General features: G+C 38.8%; 1 protein-coding gene across 1 annotated transcript; it reads right to left on the bottom strand.

Moving 5' to 3' along the window:
- Positions 1-118: 118 nt before the first annotated feature.
- Positions 119-16,004, bottom strand: LOC122061576 (TATA box-binding protein-associated factor RNA polymerase I subunit B). The gene is made up of 6 exons (XM_042624914.1): positions 15,285-16,004; positions 3,798-4,438; positions 3,608-3,704; positions 3,266-3,399; positions 1,227-1,958; positions 119-702 (listed from the first exon to the last, which is right to left on the bottom strand). The coding sequence occupies exons 1-5, from the start codon at positions 15,937-15,939 to the stop codon at positions 1,383-1,385; spliced, it is 2,103 nt and encodes a 700-aa protein (XP_042480848.1). The 5' UTR covers positions 15,940-16,004; the 3' UTR covers positions 119-702; positions 1,227-1,382.
- Positions 16,005-20,261: the final 4,257 nt, after the last annotated feature.

The following is a 20,261-nucleotide window of genomic DNA, read 5'->3' as shown; positions in this document are numbered from 1 at the left end:
TTGGCCATAATTAATCACTTAGTACAGCAATCCCCGCTATGAATGAATGAGAGAGAGAGAGAGAGAGAGAGAGGCTAACAATCATACCACCTTGCAAAAAGAGGAATATCATACACAATTTTTTCCTCAAAAAAAAAATTTTAATAAATTAAATAAATTAAAATAAAAATAAAAAATAAAAAATTGAAGTTGTAACCAGTATCTGAACATTAGACATTTCTGATAAGTCGTCCTCACTTCAAAAAATTTGCTCCAAGGTGTCCATAGCTTACTGTACAAAACCCCCCACACCCCCCCCCCAAAAAAAATAATAAATAAATAAGTAAAATAATAACAGACTCTGCTATGAAGTAGATGAAGTCTGGGAATATAAGGCCTTCTCTTCCTCATGTTGTTTCTCCCTCAGCTCTTTTGTCCCACAGCAGGGACCCGATTCAAAAGACAGAAGGAAAATCAAAGAAGAAAGCAAATGCAAAAGCAAAGTTGCATCGAATAATAAGTAAGAGCGAATGAATTGAGTTGATTAACAAAATGATTCATGGCCCAAGCAGCCTCACCCTTGGAAACTGATTGGACTTTCTCCATCAGTCTTACAACCTGGAATTGTTCTCTCTAGTTTGTCATAGACTAGCTGGCTCCATTCCCGAGAAGAGGAAGATAGGCCGAAAACCGTCCAGTTTCACAAAAACATTTAAGTATTTCCTGCAAAGAAAAATTTGCATCAAGACACAAGATACTCATCATCCAAAGGGATCAACTAGATTAAGATATAATTAGCATAATATGATGTTGCACGAACACACGACATATAAGAATCAACTTTGCTTGATTAAGATAATTACATGTATAGCAAACCAACGATGAACAGTCCATGCATGGTTTTTATAAAGTCGAGGCATTCCAAATATATCATTTATAGACCAGGAGGAAATAAATTTATCCAATAATTAGTTGATAATTACTCAATATGCAATGTGAGGCTTTAAGGTCCTTCCATATGTGGTTTTTAGTTCTCTGAAAAAATATGCTAACATTTAATGAATGCCCCAAAGGAGCAATTATGTTCTATGAAGCCAATACACAAGCTTCAAGAAACATGCAAATTTTCTAGGTTGAATGGAAAATAAAAAAGCATAGCTGGATGCAGCAAGGAGACAAATTGCACCAACCAAGAAAAATGAAGCAATAAGCAGGATATGAAAAAACCGAAAGTTGAGAGAGAGTACCAGCACTAGTTGAGGATTGCCAACAAATACAGCAACTGGAACACTGTAGCTGAAGCATGAACAGCCCAACTGTAGGTTCACAGTCTGAACATCTGATTGCAATCATTGCTTTCCCCAAAAACAACCAGAAGATGGTCTGGAACAAATACATATGAATCAAGACCCCAGCGAATCAAGTTCTGGAGGTCTTAAATTCAAACATTGATCAATTCGGTTTTCAACCTGTGCTAGTGACTTCTCAAGAATCAAAACCCCAACATGCATATAGCGAATATCAACTTGGGCAACCCTTGCACAAGCACGAAGCAGAATGTAGTAATCAGCATGTGCAACATAAGTCCTAGTACCAGCATCGTTCTTCCTCACATATTGAAGATAGTCAAATCTTTTGAGATTGACCCTTGGGGGGATGTATAAGAACCTGTTATCCTCCATGTTTGCTTTCATCCGTCTAAGGGCTCTATCCTTAGGAGTTCCTGCACATGTACAACCACCAGAAACTGAATTTTGTTCCTGTGAACTTAGAGAGCAATTATCAGCATCCAGACTTTGATTTCCTTGATCATCTCCTTGTTTACTATGATGCATGCATGTACAGTCATTGCATCCTTTATCTCTGGGTTTCTTGTTTTCCGCAGACAAGCCATTAATAGAGCCTTCATCACATTTCGATCTTTTCTGGTTCAAACCGTTTTTGCATCCAACAGCTGATCCAACTAATGTTTCAGAATCCTGAAATTTACAAGGGAGCTTTTGAGTAGCTGGTGTAAATACATTGATTGGTAATACATGATAATTGTGGAATTTCTGTGCAAGTCTCATGTTGTTTAGTGCATATCATATTGAGTAATCACTTTTTTCTTTGTTTTTGCAAAAATTCAGAACTTATATATTCAGCATGCAATCATGCACATTGCCTAAAAAAGGAGAAATCCCCATATACCTTCACAAAAAAGAGAACACAATGCTTCAAGCGACTAAAAGAACCAAAAAGACTGAACCGCACCCAACTGAACACAAGATATAAATACGGCCAGAAAAACAAAACGAGTAATATACATGAAACCAAATATGCATAACAAGAAGAAGACAAAGAAAGTAATAAATCCATCAACTATGAAGCATGCAAAAACAACTACCATTCTTCACCAATAGATCCATCCATTCTTTCAAAGTCCACTCTAATAGCAAGTCCTAAGACTTCTTTTGTTCAATCAACCCAATGTCAACACTTCTTCAACAGATCAAATCCAAGTTGCGAATACCCAACTTGAAGGATCCCCCTTACACCAATGTCAGCACTTCTTAAGTCTCTCTCTCACTCCAGTCTCGCAGGCCCATACTGACCCGACAACTACATGAACCGGGTCATACCAGGGTTGAATGAGAACCATTCAACTTTCACCGAAAGCAATGAAGAGCACTAAACACCCTGTGTGAGTGGCCCCAATGAGGTAAGAAGAGTCGAACTTAGAACCACTTAGTCCCTAAAATTCTCTAATTTTCATTCAATATTATTCATCCACGAGAAAAGAGTCAAGCACCATCAACCTAAATCTCTTTGTACTTTAAAGTGACATCATTTTTTAACAGATTTTACTGTGACTATGATGGAGAAGGGTAGACGTTGTCTCTCTCATTTGATGAAATCACGAAGTAATTCATCATTCCCCTGCTTTTCCTTTTTTACTCCCTCCCTTTGTTTTGTCGTTTGTACTCTTCTAGTTGACAAAAAATGTTGCAAGCTCCTAGCCAACACCTTAGGTGCAAGATCAAATGACAGTAATTTCTCATTTTAATTGGGCTGAAAATGCAGGAACATTTTTATATGTTATATATGACATATTTCAAAACCTATCTTCCCCAAGTCTAGTAGATAAATTTACTTGGAACTACATAAAATGAGATACTTTTGCAGTCTGTCTTAGAGGAGGAAAAATCTGAAAATGAAACAAAATTCCACTTGAAGAAAGTACATGAGTTAGAATTGAGATCAACACTTTAAAACATAAAGAAAATCAATAGCTGCCACACATCACCTCTTGATTCTCATAAAAATCCCATAACTGTTCTATTATCTTCTCTTCCTCATTATCCTCAAAGGATGGTGCTATCCCAGCAAAGACAATATCCTTACTATATTTGAGATATGCCTTCAGATTTTTTGAGTACTCTGCCAACAAAACAAGGGTAATATTTCTAAGCATCCCTGATAAAATATTACAAATATAAAAAAAAAAAAAAAAAAAAAAAGGAAAGAAAAAAAACCCTTGAAAGCGGCACTGTCCATAGTGTGTTTCCACTACTTAATGGCATTGCTCTAGTTCATACATGTTGAAAATAAGGCTTCAAATAGTAAAAAATGCATTGCAAGGAGTTACCGTACGAGTCAGAAATATTGTCATATGTTGCTTCAAGGCCATGGAGAAGTGCTTCTGTGTCCAACTCAGATTTCTGAACTGCAGAAAAGCTTCTAACCTGTTTCATACCATTTTAAAGCATATCAGTGGGAAAAAAGCTCTCTTCTGTCATTATCCATCTTTTTAGCACATGCAAGGTTGAGGTACTCACCTGATCGCAGGAAAAAGAAGACACACTTGAACCAGATAAACTTTTTTCCCAAATCCCAAAGCCCTGAACATTATATAGAATCCTTATTGCCACAATTAATATCGACATTACACAAACATAAGTTGGGAGCCTGAACTGATTTGCTGACAACCATAATTCAGGAGGCATCAACCACTCGTAAATACGACAAACATGTGGAAAAATCTTTTCAATTGGAAGGGATAGCTCTTTCAGATAGCGGTTCGTTATTGCATGGAAGTTCACAGGAGGAAGTTGTAGACCAATAGACTGGGCAACAGCGGCCGCCAGTGATTCTAATCTGCGTATGCCAACAGCTTTTAAAGGCCTGAACATAAAACTTGAACTTAATGGGCAAGCCGATGAAGGATGTCCAATGCATTTCTCAATGTCCACAAAAGCAGAAAAATAAGGAAGCTTCCCTTCAAGAGACCACTTAAATATATCTGTTGGTAGGATAGCCTCCCTCGCAATATGACAAGCAAGAAAAGAAACTGCAAGGGAATAAGATATTGGGATTGTCCTTTTCAAAGATCTAAACCAAAGGATCACAGCTCTCTGCCCATGTATATTATGGGGTTCTGCACTATACTTGGCACGAGGCTTGCGAACTTTTAACTCACCTGCAACCAAGAAGAATAGATACTAAATGAAGGACATATATAACAGGAAAATGAAGGCACTTAATGAACTTCTGTCACAGATTTGATACTCTTAAGTTATCAGGCTATTATTGGTATTCTTGACCAATGGTTAAATTCTTGATAATGTCTTGATGATGTCTTTATTCGATTCTTTGAAGCATCCTTTGTTCTTAAATCCATTGATCCTTGCTTTTCTTCTTCTAATTTCCAGCAAATCCTATTAAGATATGCTTATTTTTGTTACCGATTGATAACCTTTGTTGCTTTGGGACTAATTCTCGATATACCCGTGCTAGTTTCAGGATAAAATTCGGCCAATGAGATGAATGTAGGAATTCTGACGCAGATTCATCACCAAGGCTTGTTTTATTAGGAAGAAGCCTAGGGTTAGGTTCTACATATTGGGCCTTTGATCCCATGTGTTTTGAGTGTAATAGGCCTCTTTTATGGGCCTAAATTAGGGGTATTATGGTTGCATATGGGATTGACTAGTCTGTTTCCTTTTTCATTAGTTTCCACTTTAGTTGTTAGTCTTTGTTATTTCTTAGGGGTTAAGTTATTAGTTGAAGGAAGTCATATGATGGCTGTGCAACTCTGCCCTTTTTTTTGGCTCAAAATCCTTCATGTGACCTTTGAAACTACAAAACACATTCCCTGTGGAGCGTGGAGCGTGGAGCGTGGAGCGTGGAGCGTGGAGCGTGGAGCGTGGAGTGTGGAGTGTGGACCTCTCTCTGCTTCCTCTGTAACACTCTCAAAGAATCTTTTGATACTTAAAAGCATTCACAAGCTCTCAACTGAGCTTCAGTGATTTCACTGATAAGATTGCATTCTCTGATCTATCTAACCCTTCCTGTTCTTATTCTTTTTATCTTCTTTATTTTTTCCCTAAATTTGATTTGTTGGGTTACGTTTCAGATTCCAAGATCAAGACGAAATGCTACAAATCCCCTTTTCCTTGACGTCTTTTCTGAAAGGGAAGCATTTGGTTTTTGAGCTCTGTGTCATTAAAGACTGGTTCTTGTGGTGGAATAATAAAGACCCACTTCCCAGGAAAGTGGAAACAGAGATTTTATTATGAGCTGTTATGTTTTATTTCCCCCCTTTTTTCTCCTTTTCCTCTAATTCAATTGTTTCAGTATCTTTTTAATGAACAAGAAAATCACAATCTTTATGTATATAAGTTGAATTTAGTCTTTATGAGCTCCCAAACGAAAAAAGTTACTGTGAAGCTGCTCATTCTAGACTTTTCAATACCCTCTCTCACCAGTCACCACAATAAAAAGGAGTAAAGGACCCTGTGCTTCTTGGGTTTCAAACAGCTGGGCTATAGCTGTTAAGAAGTAATGATAAGAAGCAATCTCAAATAAGTGAACCATTTGAACGGATTCCTTTCCTGTTCATTTAAGACTACCATCCACTATTTTTCTGTAAAAATCTGCTTTTGTGGTTTCTGTTACTCTCCAAACCAATGGAGGAGTTTCAAAGAGCCAGAGTCACCTAATCCCCTTTTTCTCTGCTCTCTGTTGTTCTTGCTTCTACTCTTTTCTCTGAAGCTACTTAAATGGTATTCTTGGTTTTCATAGTTCCAAAACCAGAAATGCTTGGCATAAATCTATTTGGGCTACTTGTTTCATGATTTTGAACTGCTCCCCCACCTCGTACACAAACCCAAGATAGAAACCTGTCATCTGCTCATTTTTAATTGATATTTCTGAGTTCTCTTTTTTTGTGGAGTTGAGAATCAAACAGAAAAGCCAGAAACCGACTTCAAAATCACGCCTTTATTTCTTGCTTGAGTTTGGGGGAGCTTCTGTCTTCTACTCATCTTTCAGTGAGGCTTCAAGGTTATGTGTTGGGCGATGGCAACTGGGCTCCAAAACCAGGAGGGAGTACCAGAAAATCACCTGAGAAATCAGCTAGCTTTTTCTGTTAGGAGCATCCAATGGAGCTATGCAATCTTCTGGGCTATCTCATGATGGAGAAACTTAGGGAAGAGAGGGGAAATCAGAGTAGAGAGGGGGAAAAAGGATAATCACAATCAACACATTCATTCAATATTCAAAATCACTCTCTAAATCTTTAATCGATTACAGCCAATATATAGGAAAATAGGAACATGAAATTATAAACTTAACTGAAATGGAAACTAGCCTAAACTAGGAAATAACTATAAAAAAGAAACCAAAGCAAGGAAGTAAATCCTACTCCTACGTTCAAGTCTGGAAAATAAAAACATGAAATAAAATACTAAGTAAACTACTAATTTTATTTCCAGCCCTTGTTGGACCGAAACCCTGGGCTGGACCGGTTCTTCTTGGCTCTTGGCTTCCAAAGCCGGTCATGCTGGTCCAACCAAGAAAGGGCAGCCGTATCTGCATCAACTCTCCTCCTCTGAAAAGAACTCGACTCTGTCGAGTTAGGGAAAGGGCAGAGGAGACCGTCTGAAGGAATAGGCTGAATGAGGAACGATCCCACCATCTTCTTGAGCTTAATTTCAGGAAGGTCTTTGGCAGGATGAAACTTCATAATCTTGTTGGCATGCTTGAAGGCATAGGTATTGGCATAGCCACAATGTTGTACTTTCTTATCAAACAACCAAGGTCGACCAAGAAGGATATGGCACACCTTCAGAGGGAGGACATCACATTGGACTGTATCCTTAAATCCACCAATAGAATATGTGACCAAGCACTTATCTGTGATTTTGAGATTAATGTTGTTCACCCAAGCAACCTTGTAAGGATTAGGATGTGGTTCTGTATTCTATCCCAGCTTACGAACAACGTCTTCAGAAACAACATTAGTGCAACTGCCTCCATCAATGACCAAGGTTAGCAACTGATCATTGCACTTCACACGAGTCTGAAAAATACTACTGCGGCGCCAATCTTCATTGTCAGTGGCCTTCTGAGTGGTCAACACATGACGAATGACATAAAAAGGATGTTGGTCTTCGTCACTAAGAGTGTCATTGACTTCACCTGTTGCACGCTTTCTCTTAAATCAACTGTGTCAGAACCAAGTTGCTCTTTGGGAATATATGGTATAGGAGAATCCTTATCGATAAAAGCAACCAAACGGCTGGGACATTGAGCACTGAAATGTCCAAATCCATGGCATGAGTAGTACCGAACTGTAAATTTTGAAGAATCAGAAGGTTTATCTGAACCACGCCGAGGGGGTGAGTATGGGCGAGTAGGCCGTGAAGATGACATTTCAGAGACATGTCGAGGAGAATACGGCCGACTAGGTCGTGAAGAGGCCATAGATGTAGCATTAGCCTGTGGTTTGCTAGATGACCTCTCTTGGGTAGGAGACTGTTGCCAAACGGAACTAGTACCTCGAGAAAAAGTATCTGCAAAATTTCTCCGGTTGTATGGGCGTTTCAGACTTTCCTCAACCTGATATGCTACTTGTACGGCGTCTTCCATGGTAGGCAATCGACTAGATGCAAGGGCAGCACTAAGTTGAGGGTGCAAACCATTGCGAAATTGTGCCACTAATACTTCTTCATCCCACTCAAAGTCAGAGCGAGTGGCCAAATAATAAAATCTAGCAACATACTCTTCAACGATCAAATTCTCTTGTTTCAACTGTGCAAACCTGAGATGCATGCGTTGCTTGTAATCAGAAGGCAAGAATCGCCGATTCATGACTTCATACATTTCAGCCCAAGTAGTGACCAAACCAATGCCTCGGGTTTGGTTATGTTGTTGTTGCTTGATCCACCAGACTCGGGCCGTGCCTTTCAGTTTGGCCTTTGCAAATAGGATCTTTCGAGCCTCAGTCAACCCATACCATCTGAAGAATGTATCTAAACTGTGAATCCAGTCAAGGTACAATTCTGGATTATTGTCTCCATAAAAATCAAGGACATCTAGTTTTGCTGCTCTTTCTGCTCCATCATGTCTACCAGTCCCATATGGTGGTGGAGGTGGTGGTGATGGTATATGATGTGGTGGTGGTGGTAGTGTTACTGGCGGATCCTGTGGAGTGGTGTTGGAAGAATCCCCAGACTAAATGGGACTCTTTCCTTTATCTGCTGCCACCAAACGATCAATAGAAACTTGCATGGATTCCACCATTGTTTTTAGGGACGTGATCATGTTAGTGAGAGCATCAAATTTTGTATCAGTTTCTCCTTTATAAGAATTCAGCTGTTGAACAACTTCACTATTGGCTACCATGGTGATGATTAACAAAATAACACTCAAGAATATATGGTAGAATAGTAAATAACTTTTTTTTTTTTTTAAGGGCAGAATTGCAATTACTTGAGATTCAAGTAAACCACAAAGGATATCAAGTGTGGGCAGGGATCTAAATGTAAATAAGAAAAAATGAGGGATAAAAGGAATTAATAGATAAAAGAGGGGTAATGTGGAAAAGTCAGAAAATAAAATAAAACAAGAGACTCAATGGGAGGAACCGTCACCGACAGAGATGGAGGAAGTGGGAGTGTCCAGAGGCGAAACCAGTTTGCCGGTTTCGTAGGCCTGGTTGAGGGGAACCGACGCAAGGAGGGATGAACCCCGAGAGCCGATGGTGACGAAGGAGGTTAATGCAGGAGTAGATTACAAAAAACTACCCCAACAATTTATAACCCCAAACAATACAAATAGGAGCAAGAAACAAAGAAATAATACCATCAAATAAACCCCCAAGGATACAATACCCATATAGGAGCAAAACCAACCCAAAACCCAACCCGATAGGAGAGAGAAAGGTGCGGCCAGGTCTGTGGGAGTCCGATCGAGCTGTACTTTTGGGTGTAGATAGTCCCTAGGGAGGGCACAAAAACCCCCAAATGTGAAGGGCTTTTGACGGCTGGTTATGGAGTTACGCACTTTCTTGATTTTCAGACCTAAGAGAGAGAATGTGAAGAATTCTACAGGAACATCAACTTGTCTTCTTCAGATAACCTTCAAGAGAGGATCGATTGATCTTCTTAGAGTATAGAACCAGTCCTCCAAAGGATCTATAGATCAGATCTCAAACTTAGGCAGCAATGAGGGTCAATTGGCTTCAAGAACAAGAACTCTTTGGCTGGCTGATTCTGATTTTGTATGCTTTAACAGGTCTGAACTTCTAATAACAATAAACAGAAAATAAAAATAGAAAAAGAAGAATCGATTGAGGATTGAGAAGGGTGAAAGAGAATAAAGGAATGGGTATCTCATCTCACCCCTCAGGTTTTGGGTATCACACCCCTCAAAGGTTTAGGCATCTCACCTCTCAATAACAGTTTTTTTAGCTAAAGAGTAATTACTCAATAATTCATTCATTCAAATCTCCAATTATGAATACATAGGCTCCTCTATTTATAGAGGGCAGAATAGCAATCAAACTACTTAGGAGCTAGTTTCCCAATAGGACTAGACATTCCTACTACAACTAGGAGCTAATTTCCCAATAGGGACTAGACACTCCTACTACAACTAGGAATTCAAAATAGGACTAGGACTTGACTTTATGACTCCAACATGGAGTAGAACTAACTAACTAACTAATAGTCCATATAGGACTTTACAACCGACCAATGGCCTAATGGGCCTTTATTGAATTAAATAGCAACTAACTAAACAAATGAATTAAATCCCGTTTTTTTACCTTCTACCCATATTTTAGGCCCATTAAAGTGGCACATTTCAAAGAAAACTCATGGGATCAAAGGCCCAACACATAGATAACACAACCCAAGGCTTATTTGCAATAAAATAAGCCCAAGTGACATCTACATTAACTCGCCCTCTCTTAGAAAAAATTCGTCCTCGAATTTTGTAGAGTGTGAGGGTGATTATATCATGGTGCACGTCCCTCTTCAAGCCGTAGAAAAATTCAGGTAGCTCTTTGATAATAAAGATGTAGTCTAGAATGTGAGGAGCTCGATCTTCAAGATACTTTAATGGGATGACGAATTCCACATGCTCAACCTCAAGGTCTCCCGATGTATCCATGAGGTCGTCTTCTAGCACGTCCTCTACTTGCTCTTCTTCGATCATAGGCTCTTCAAGTCCCTTGTCAGTGTTCGTGTCCTCATTCGTGTATGTAATGAGTTTTAAAATATACATACCACGATCATCCATCTCACCTTCAACTTCATCACTTTCCTCCTTGTCTTCAGTGGTGGTATCGGCCATCCAATCATCAAGTTGTGGTTCACATACTAACATCTTTGGATTGACTTCAAATGCAACAATGACGGAGTTGGTGTTCAGTTGGTAGGGGCAAAATTTGGCAACATGACCAAAACCTCTGCAATGGAAACACTTGATTTCACCTTCTTTATAAGTTATAGGTGTTTTCCCCTTGTCTAACGTGGCTGTTGGGACGTTGTTTGGAGCAATAGTTGCCTTTCCCCTAGCCATGTTTTCCTCAGAATCATGAGTTGGTGGGTAAAAACGTCGAGGAGTTGACTTGAGCAAGTCCTCTGCCTCTAAGGATTTGTCAATAAAAGTATTCACGGAGGGTATTTCGATCACACCAAGCTTCTCACGAATGTCATGCCTTAATCCTAATTTGAAACGGGATATGAGTAGTTCTTCATCTTCCTTATAGGCACCTGTTCGTGAAAGCAATTCATTGAATCGGTTAACATATTCTTCTACAGTCATAGTACCTTGCCTGATGGTATTCAGCATGTCGTAAAGCCGACGTCGGTAGGTTGGTGGTAAGAACCTTCCATTGAGGATGAACTTCAAGTCTTCCCAACTACGAGGCATCTGGCGCCTGCGCATGAGCTTGTCTTCTTCATTCTTCCACCAGTCCTTAGCTCCACGAGTTAGCTTGGTGATAACTAATTGGACTTTCCTTTCTTCAGGCATACGGTACCACCGGAAGTAGTCATTAAAAGAATTCACCCAATCTTGGTAATAGACAGGATCATGTCTTCCATGGTATTCTTTTAGTTCCAGTTTAACCTTGTATATATCATCAGGCTGATAAAGCTGATTGTCATACTCATCATACTCTTCATTCCAAACTGGTACCCTTCGAGGTTGCATGGTGACTCTTCTGGGAACATTACTAGTGTAATTGACAATAGATTGAACATTAGCTTGGGCAACAGTTGGTTGGGTGTTAGAGTGGGCACTAGTACTCACTTTTAGGTCAGCCAACTGTCGGTCATGTCCATCCAACCTCATAGACAAAGCTTGGATTGCTTTCATCACATCTTGAAGGGTGGGTTGGGGTTCTTCTGTCTGAGCCATAGCTCTGATACCACTTAATGCAGGAGTAAATTACAAAAAACTACCCCAGCAATTTATAACCCCAAACAATACAAATAGGAGCAAGAAACAAAGAAATAATACCATCAAATAAACCCCCAAGGATACAATACCCATATAGGAGCAAAACCAGCCCAAAACCCAACCCGATAGGAGAGAGAAAGACCTTTTATAAAGCTGGAGAGAGAGGTGCGGCCAGGTCTGTGGGAGTCCGATTGAGCTATACTTTTGGGTGTAGATAGTCCCTAGGGAGGGCACAAAAACCCCCAAATGTGAAGGGCTTCTGACGGCTGGTTATGGAGTTACGCACTTTCTTGATTTTCAGACCTAAGAGAGAGAATGTGAAGAATTCTACAGGAACATCAACTTGTCTTCTTCAGATAACCTTCAAGAGAGGATCGATTGATCTTCTTAGAATATAGAACCAGTCCTCCAAAGGATCTATATATCAGATCTCAAACTTAGGCAGCAATGAGGGTCAATTGGCTTCAAGAACAAGAACTCTTTGGCTGGCTGATTCTGATTTTGTATGCTTTAACAGGTCTGTACTTCTAGTAACAATAAACAGAAAATAAAAATAGAAAAAGAAGAATCGATGGAGGGTTGAGAAGGGTGAAAGAGAATAAAGGAATGGGTATCTCACCCCTCAGGTTTTGGGTATCACACCCCTCAAAGGTTTAAGCATCTCACCTCTCAATAACAGTTTTTTTTAGCTAAAGAGTAATCACTCAATAATTCATTCATTCAAATCTCCAATTATGAATACATAGGCTCCTCTATTTATAGAGGGCAGAATAGCAATCAAACTACTTAGGAGCTAGTTTCCCAATAGGACTAGACATTCCTATTACAACTAGGAGCTAGTTTCCCAATATGACTAGACACTCCTACTACAACTAGGAATTCAAAATAGGACTAGGACTTGACTTTATGACTCCAACATGGAGTAGAACTAACTAACTAATAGTCCATATAGGACTTTACAACCGACCAATGGCCTAATGGGTCTTTATTGAATTAAATAGCAACTAACTAAACTAATGAATTAAATCCCGTTTTTCTACCTTCTACCCATATTTTAGGCCCATTAAAGTGGCCCATTTCAAAGAAAACTCATGGGATCAAAGGCCCAACACATATATAACACAACCCAAGACTTATTTGCAATAAAATAAGCCCAAGTGACTTATCTACATCAGAGGTCTTCACGGCTTGGAAGCGACTCGCGGCAATGGAAGGACTAGATCGATAGGTATTTTTCTGGTTTGTCTCTCTTTTAGACTTCTCTTCTGCTATTCTTTCTTCTTCTTTTCTTCTATCTCTCTCTCTTCTTGACTTTCCTTCTTCTTCGTGACTTCCTTTTGCTTTCTTCCTCTTTTTTTTTTCTTTGCTGTCGGACACAGAAAGAGGAGGCGGTGGCTGTTGTCGGAAGGGAAAAGAAGTGAAAGAGGAGGCGGTGGGATTTTCTGGTTGGGAATCGAAGTGAGGAGAAAAAGAAAGGGAGGCTTTGGGATTTTTTTCTTTTTTTTTTTTTTTTTTGCTGATGGAAGTCCGAGGCCGAGATGGAGGTAACAGAGGCTCGGTGGGGTTGGGGTTTCAGCTGGGACGATGGGTATGAAGAGATTTTTTTTTTTGGCTGTTCTCTGTCACGGTAGAACCAAAAACAGAGAATGGGAAAGGAAGAAGAAAGATGGGGAAGGAATAGGATCCTTCGGCTCTGATACCAAGTTGATGGAGAAACTTAGGGAAGAGAGGGGAAATCAGAGTAGAGAGGGGGAAAAAGGAGAATCACAATCAACACATTCATTCAATAATCAAAATCACTCTCTGAATCTTTAATCGATTACAGCCAATATATAGGAAAATAGGAACATGAAATTATAAACTTAACTGAAATGGAAACTAGCCTAAACTAGGAAACAACTATAAAAAGGAAACCAAAGCAATGAAGTAAATCCTACTCCTACGTTCAAGTCTGGAAAATAAAAGCATGAAATAAAATACTAAGTAAACTACTAATTTTATTTCCAACCCTTGTTGGACCAAAACCCTGGGCTGGATCGGTTCTTCTTGGCTCTTGGCTTCCAAAGCCGGTCATGCTGGTCCAACCAAGAAAGGGCAGCCGTATCTGCATCATCTCAACTGAAGGGTATAGATATTCAAAGTCTTCCTCCTTTTTTTTCTTTTCTCTCTTTATTAGGAACCATTTTGCTCTGTCTTCTTATTTTCCTGCAACTGGGTCTACTTAACAGTTAGAGAAGTGATATATAATGGCTAACATTTGTTTGGGTCTCAAGGATAATGTGTTTTTCTATTTTCAGTTTTTAGAAACTTATGTAATAGACAACCAATTAGAAGTTTCTATTTTTGAGACTTTCCAAATTGGAGGACTTGCCCCCTTACTATAAATACAAGCATGGAGGCTCCCATAGCTCAACGATTTGAAGAATTAAACCATGGCTGCTGCTGCTGCTGCTGCTGCTGCTTCCTTGTTGGGATTTGTCTTGTGTTTGACCAAGACTGATGAAACTGGTGTTTGATCTAGTTGACTCTCTACAGTGTGAAGCCCGAGAGGTCCTCTTCCTTTGCTTATCTTCTTCTTCTCTCAACCACACAAAGTGCTACTGATCTGCTCAAATTCTAACAGGTATTAAATTCAGTTTTTTTACTTTTTCCCTTTCAGTTCTGCCCAGAAAATTGCAGATTCTGTGAGCAATTTTCAGAACTTGCTCAAACCTAACCAGCCATCAGTTTTGGCTGACTTTTGGATCAAAGTTAGGCACTACCTAGGGGGGAACTCGACCCAAAGGGGAGCCTTTTCTGTCCAGGGGTATGAGAGATATTAGAAATCTCCCAATTTTGTCTTGTAGTTACCTATTTGCCCAGATTTTAAATCGATAGACCTGCCTCGATTTCTGTTGGTTTCTTTGGGTGTTGGACCATATTATCAACTGGGATTAGGCCTCTTACAGTCCCTGTTAAGGCCCCATCGTCTATTGTTAGTTCTTCTCACAGATTCTTAAGAAATCTGTAATCGGTAGGCTGTTACAATCTTGGTTTTCCTTTTTAATCCTAAGTTGCTTTGTGTTGTTGTTCTACTTTGGATATTGGTTGTTCTTTGATAAGTATCCTGCAGTTTGGGATTAGATTGGCCTTACCAATCCTAGTTCTAAATTAAATTCAATAACAAGAAACACCCATGCTCTTCCATGTTTAGTATTTATCCAATCTGTATTAGGTTCCAAACCAGTGGAGAGCCAGTCCACGATGATGACTACCATTAACTTTTCCCCATTATGCCATGGATACAGAAGAGAGTACCCATAAGGAGCTAATATATTTATGTTCTGTAGTGAGTGTACTCTAGCAGCAACATGAAATTTTAAAAGGTTCAATTGGTAGTTGTGGTCCTTGTGAATAATTCAAATAAAAATAGCAATTAATTGTATAGTCCAAACCCACATATTAATTTTTCCTAACTCAAGGGCCTTACAGCCTCTACAACTGTTGGGAATTGGAATGCATCAAAGCAACAAATAGCTAAAGATGTAAAGCTAAGGGAAGAGACAAGAAGATATAGAGAAGGGGGTACTTGCCTTCTATTTGAGAAATCTCAGAATCCTCGATGACTTTGTCAGCCCACCCATCATCGAACACCCGTGATGCAGCAACTAAGCGCATCCAAATCACTCCGGCCAAGCCACAAATCAAGGGACTGACACTGAAATGATCAACAAGAGCCTGACACTGGAACTGAATCATGAGCTGTATGCCCATGACGTATCGGATTCTAATCTCAGAGCAGTACTGCTCAGGGCTTGGGGCCAAATCAGTCGGGGTAGAACCGAAATCGTATGGCACAGAAGGCTTCGATTCCTCAACATCAGGTTCCTCTCTCTTGATGGACTTATTTGAGTAGTGATTGTCAGTTTGGGTGAGGGATCTCCAGAAGTGGGACTGGGACTGGGACTGAGAATGTGAGGATGGTAGGAAATTATTGAAGGGTTCGGTCTTGACAACAGAGTGGTGCTGGTGCTGGAGCTGGTGCTGGTGTTGGCGCTGTGTGGGACGACGATTACTGGACAAGTAGATGGCACCATGAGCATTGCCCACATCCATGAAGTCCTCATCAGCAACACCCGTCTCCATGATGTCATCGGCTTGTGAACCACACCTTCGACAGTAATAGAAGCCATCAGAGTTGTCAAACTCCACATTGCCACAAGCATGGCACGTCAGTCCATCCACCATAGTTTGGCCGATACTGTCTGGTAGAATAACGGTTTTTACCTGTTCAAAAAAGAAGATGAAATTGATTATGGCACGAAGGTGAAACTGAGACTCAAACATAAGCATGCAAATGGACTCTGCACTAACCAAGTGTAAAATTCCATGCCCTGATTAAATTAAATACCCTATATTCTTACAATGGTTTCAAAACTACAGTTAGTTAAAACAGGAACGGCAAAAAAACTTTGTTTGATACATTGTGTTTAAAACAGCTCAAAATTTGAATGGTATGACAAAAAATCGGGTAAATATTTTAAGGAAAAATTTTAAGAAACAAAAAATACGAGTTTTAAAAGTTTAGATTTGAAAAATACGGAGCAATATACACACATAAATTTAAAAAAAAATTAACTTAATGCCTGCAACGAATGATATAATGGAATCGCTAATATTCACACAAAAATTATTTAAAAACTTAAAACCCTAAAATATGGAAATTATGGTCCTCTAAGGATGTAACGACTTCATCCAATATAAATGGACCTGTATATATAGCCATATTCACTGCACTAACACAATCATAGTTGCAGAAACCAAACCCACTCCAGCAATAATGGCTATTGAAAAAGAGAGGAAGTATAAGAATGAGAAGAGGAAAAAAAAATCCCACGATTGCAAACCATGGGAAAGAAAATAAAGGATACACCAATTACCAAAACAACATACTAATATACTGATATTCACTTTCAGAACTAAGGGAAATGTATATTCTGATATTCATATCCTCTTCCAAAGCTAGGCAGCTACTAGCGACATGGTTTCTTTGTCAAACCAGCCATTTTGGGTTGGAATTCCAGGTTTTGTTGGGTAAGAAAAATCAGAAAAACTAATGCCAGAAATTAGGAAAAAGTAGAAGAGGAAAGGGGTAATAAAATTGGAAAAATAATGCACAACTACAAAGGTGTTTGAGACTGATACCATAATAATTAGGAAAAAATGTGGTAAAAAAAGTGTTTATAATAAAATTCATACTTAGATCAATTCAGAAGTCATTCATTACCTAAAAAAAATCAGATAAAAATTTTGGATGTTCATCTTTGATATTTTTTGTACAAATTTCTCATTATCAATCAGAATTAGAAACCTAGAATATCAAACAGTCCCAACCCCCACCCCCCACCCCAACCCCAACCCCACGTGCAACTCACTTCAATAGCCGACACAAGAAATAAAACACCCAAAATATTACTCTCTCTATCATGGAGAATATTTCAAATAACTAGATAAAATTGACAATTTATTCATGGAATTTTGGTGTCCACAATTGTAATTGATCAGAGTGATGCAGAATCGATGCTGTTGAACCGGGTTGACCCTTCAGGCAATCTCAATCGAGGTGAACCGGATCCAATTTGATTTTTGGGATTAGTAGAATATCTTAGGATTTACTTTATTTAGGAAATAAAGAGTTATTTTATTTGGAAAGTTATGTAATCTTTTATTTTTGGGTAGTTCTTAGTCAATTAGGGAATTACCGGTTTGAGTTTATTTTGTTTCTAATTTCATTAGTTAGAATTTAGGAAGCAAATTAAGAGTTGCTAATTTAATTTTAGGTTTTTATTAGGCATGTTTAATTTCAGTTTACCATATAATGGCATGTAACTGATGGGTATAGTAGTGTTGAATTGAATTGAATTTTGGATTGAAACCTTGGTGGTTCCAATTGGTCGTATGACCTTCTTCTTCCCCCTTATGCGAATTCTTCTCTTCTCCCTCCAACTCTAATTTCTCTTCTTTCTTCTCTAAGGCCCTCCTCCATCAAGTGGTATCAAAGCCGAAGGATCCTCTCCTTCGTTCTCGTTTCCTTTCCGTCTTTTCTCCCCCTCATTCTCTTCTTCCCTGTTTCTTTCCCTTAGGACCCGTTTGGTATCGTTCTGAAAAAACGTTTCTAGCGTTTTTTCGTTATATTAGAATGAAAAAACGTAAAAAACCGTTTGGTGGGATTATGCTGTGTTTTGATTTTTTTGAAACGAAAATTGAAAAAAAAACGAAAACGGAAGCCAAAGTCGGAACTCCAAAGGAGTTCCGTCACTACAGTTTCGTTTCAAAATCCCTAATTAGGACCGATCGTTCCCGATAGCTGGAGCGTGAGGAGCATCTGCAGGTAAACCCTTCTCTCCTCTTCTTCTTCTTCTTCTCTCTATTCTTGTCTCTTCTTCTCTTCTGTTCGTACTCGTTTCTTCTCCTCTCTTCTTCTCTCTTCTTCTCCTCTGTTCGCCTTCTTCTTTCTTCTTCTCCTGGTTTCGCCTTGTTCTATCTTCTTCTCCTCTGTTCGCTTTTCTCTTTTTCTCTTCTTCTCTCTTCTTCTCCCCTGTTCGCAATTACTAAATAATTGCACTCGTAGTTCATTCAATTACTAAATAACTTTTAAAGTAGTTTCCAAGCCTTTTTAACTTCCCTAAGAAGCACAACTGCCAACACTGCGTGGTATATGAACTTCTTTAATTTTTGAAGGGAGATGGATGCATGTGCAATCCCGCTTGAAAGGCACCACAATAATCACTAAAATCTGGGAGTTTCAGATGCTATATTTTAGGAAAGATGGGCCCATTTTTTCTCCTGGTATATGTGCTCAGTAAGGTCATACTATCAGTTCCTTTTTAGTGGCTTTTAGATGTTCCAAGGATTTGGGATCAGTAGTTATCTTCTAGTGGTTGAGGTTTTTGTGTAGGTGACATAACTGCAAAGAATCTTGAGATTTTGATCAGATAAAGTTTCCATTTGCTAAAAACATGTTGAATATGCAAAAAGGGTGAGGAATGTACTGCAATCTCCACATCGTGTGATTGCAAAAACAACTGGGAGCTATAACTTGTATCTACTCTTGATGAACTGGGTGGAATGTGTGGAACTTACTTGGATTCTCCTAACAACTTGGTTTTTGTCTTGTTTGGGTTTTTGGTGGCATCCTATGGAGAGTGATAACATTTCTATTTCTTGGGTGGTTTTTTAAGGAAATCAACAAATTTTAGGAAACCAATGGCTCTGCCTAGGATAGTTATGGACATTTGGTCCTATCTATTCCACTGGGTATCTGCAGCTAATGAGTTTGCAGGTATTGGTAAAGCATCTTTTGGACCAGATTGGAGTTGTGTTCTTATTGTATATTGCTATTCCCTTTCCTTTAAGAGAGGAAACTTGAGTACTTTTGTGTACAAATCATGTATGATAATTTATTTTTCTGCCCTTGCTGATTAAAAATAGTAGTTATAAAAACTGGGTGGAATGTGTGTACCTCATCTGTGTGTTCCATTATGAGCTTAATTTGCCTTGCTGAAGCACAGGTTGGTATTTTTCTTCTCTTTTGGTTGTATGAATGGATCTTCATTGTGAAATTGTTGATTCCTGAAGACTGCACCTTGTGTTCTTTTCTTGTTGCTACGCGTTAGGCTGTGACTACTAGAAAAGCTGGAGAAAAGGGTGCTACTCACAGTCTTTTAGCTAAGTTACACTATGGCATTGCAAAGTTGTTTGATGAGGCTGGCAGTATTCTACATTCAGTGAAGAAAGACTCCAAAGATATTTCGGCACGCTTTGTGGTATGTATCTTTTCTATACAATTGCAAACAAGGATTTCCTTTGTCCTCATTCAACTTTTCTTTTTCATTATAGTTGTCAGTTTTTTGCTTTTGCTTATCCTTTATTGATAGATTCTATGCTATAAGGATATCCATTTTTCATGTCTATGTTTTCTTGTCTTTAAGTCATTAACATTTGTTTTCAGAAATTTCTGTGAGCTTCAACTTATTTGAACAAATTTTTCTTAATTAGCTGGGAAACAGGAGTGATGATTGTATACTTGGTTAATATTTCATAATGATGATGAATGATTGTTGTCAATCTTCTTGTAAAATATGATGTAGGTCTTTGACTTAAAAGAAAAGAAAAAAAAAAAACCGTTTCTGAAACAAGCATTACCAAACGGCAAAAATGTCGTTTCTTGGTTCTGAAACTGTTCTAGAAACAGATTCACCAAACAACCTTAAATCGTTTAAAAACGGCGTTTTGACACAGAAACTGAAATTTCCGTTTCTGACACGAAACAGAGTTTCTGGAACAGAAACGATACCAAAACGGAAAGGGAATAGCAATATACAATAAGAACACAACTCCAATCTGGTCCAAAAGATGCTTTACCAATACCTGCAAACTCATTAGCTGCAGATACCCAGTGGAATAGATAGGACCAAATGTCCATAACTATCCTAGGCAGAGCCATTGGTTTCCTAAAATTTGTTGATTTCCTTAAAAAACCACCCAAGAAATAGAAATGTTATCACTCT

Source organism: Macadamia integrifolia, chromosome 14 (genome assembly GCF_013358625.1).
Source record: "Macadamia integrifolia cultivar HAES 741 chromosome 14, SCU_Mint_v3, whole genome shotgun sequence".
In the NCBI taxonomy this organism is placed as follows: Eukaryota; Viridiplantae; Streptophyta; class Magnoliopsida; order Proteales; family Proteaceae; genus Macadamia; species Macadamia integrifolia.
This window is presented reverse-complemented; position numbering and strand designations above follow the sequence as displayed.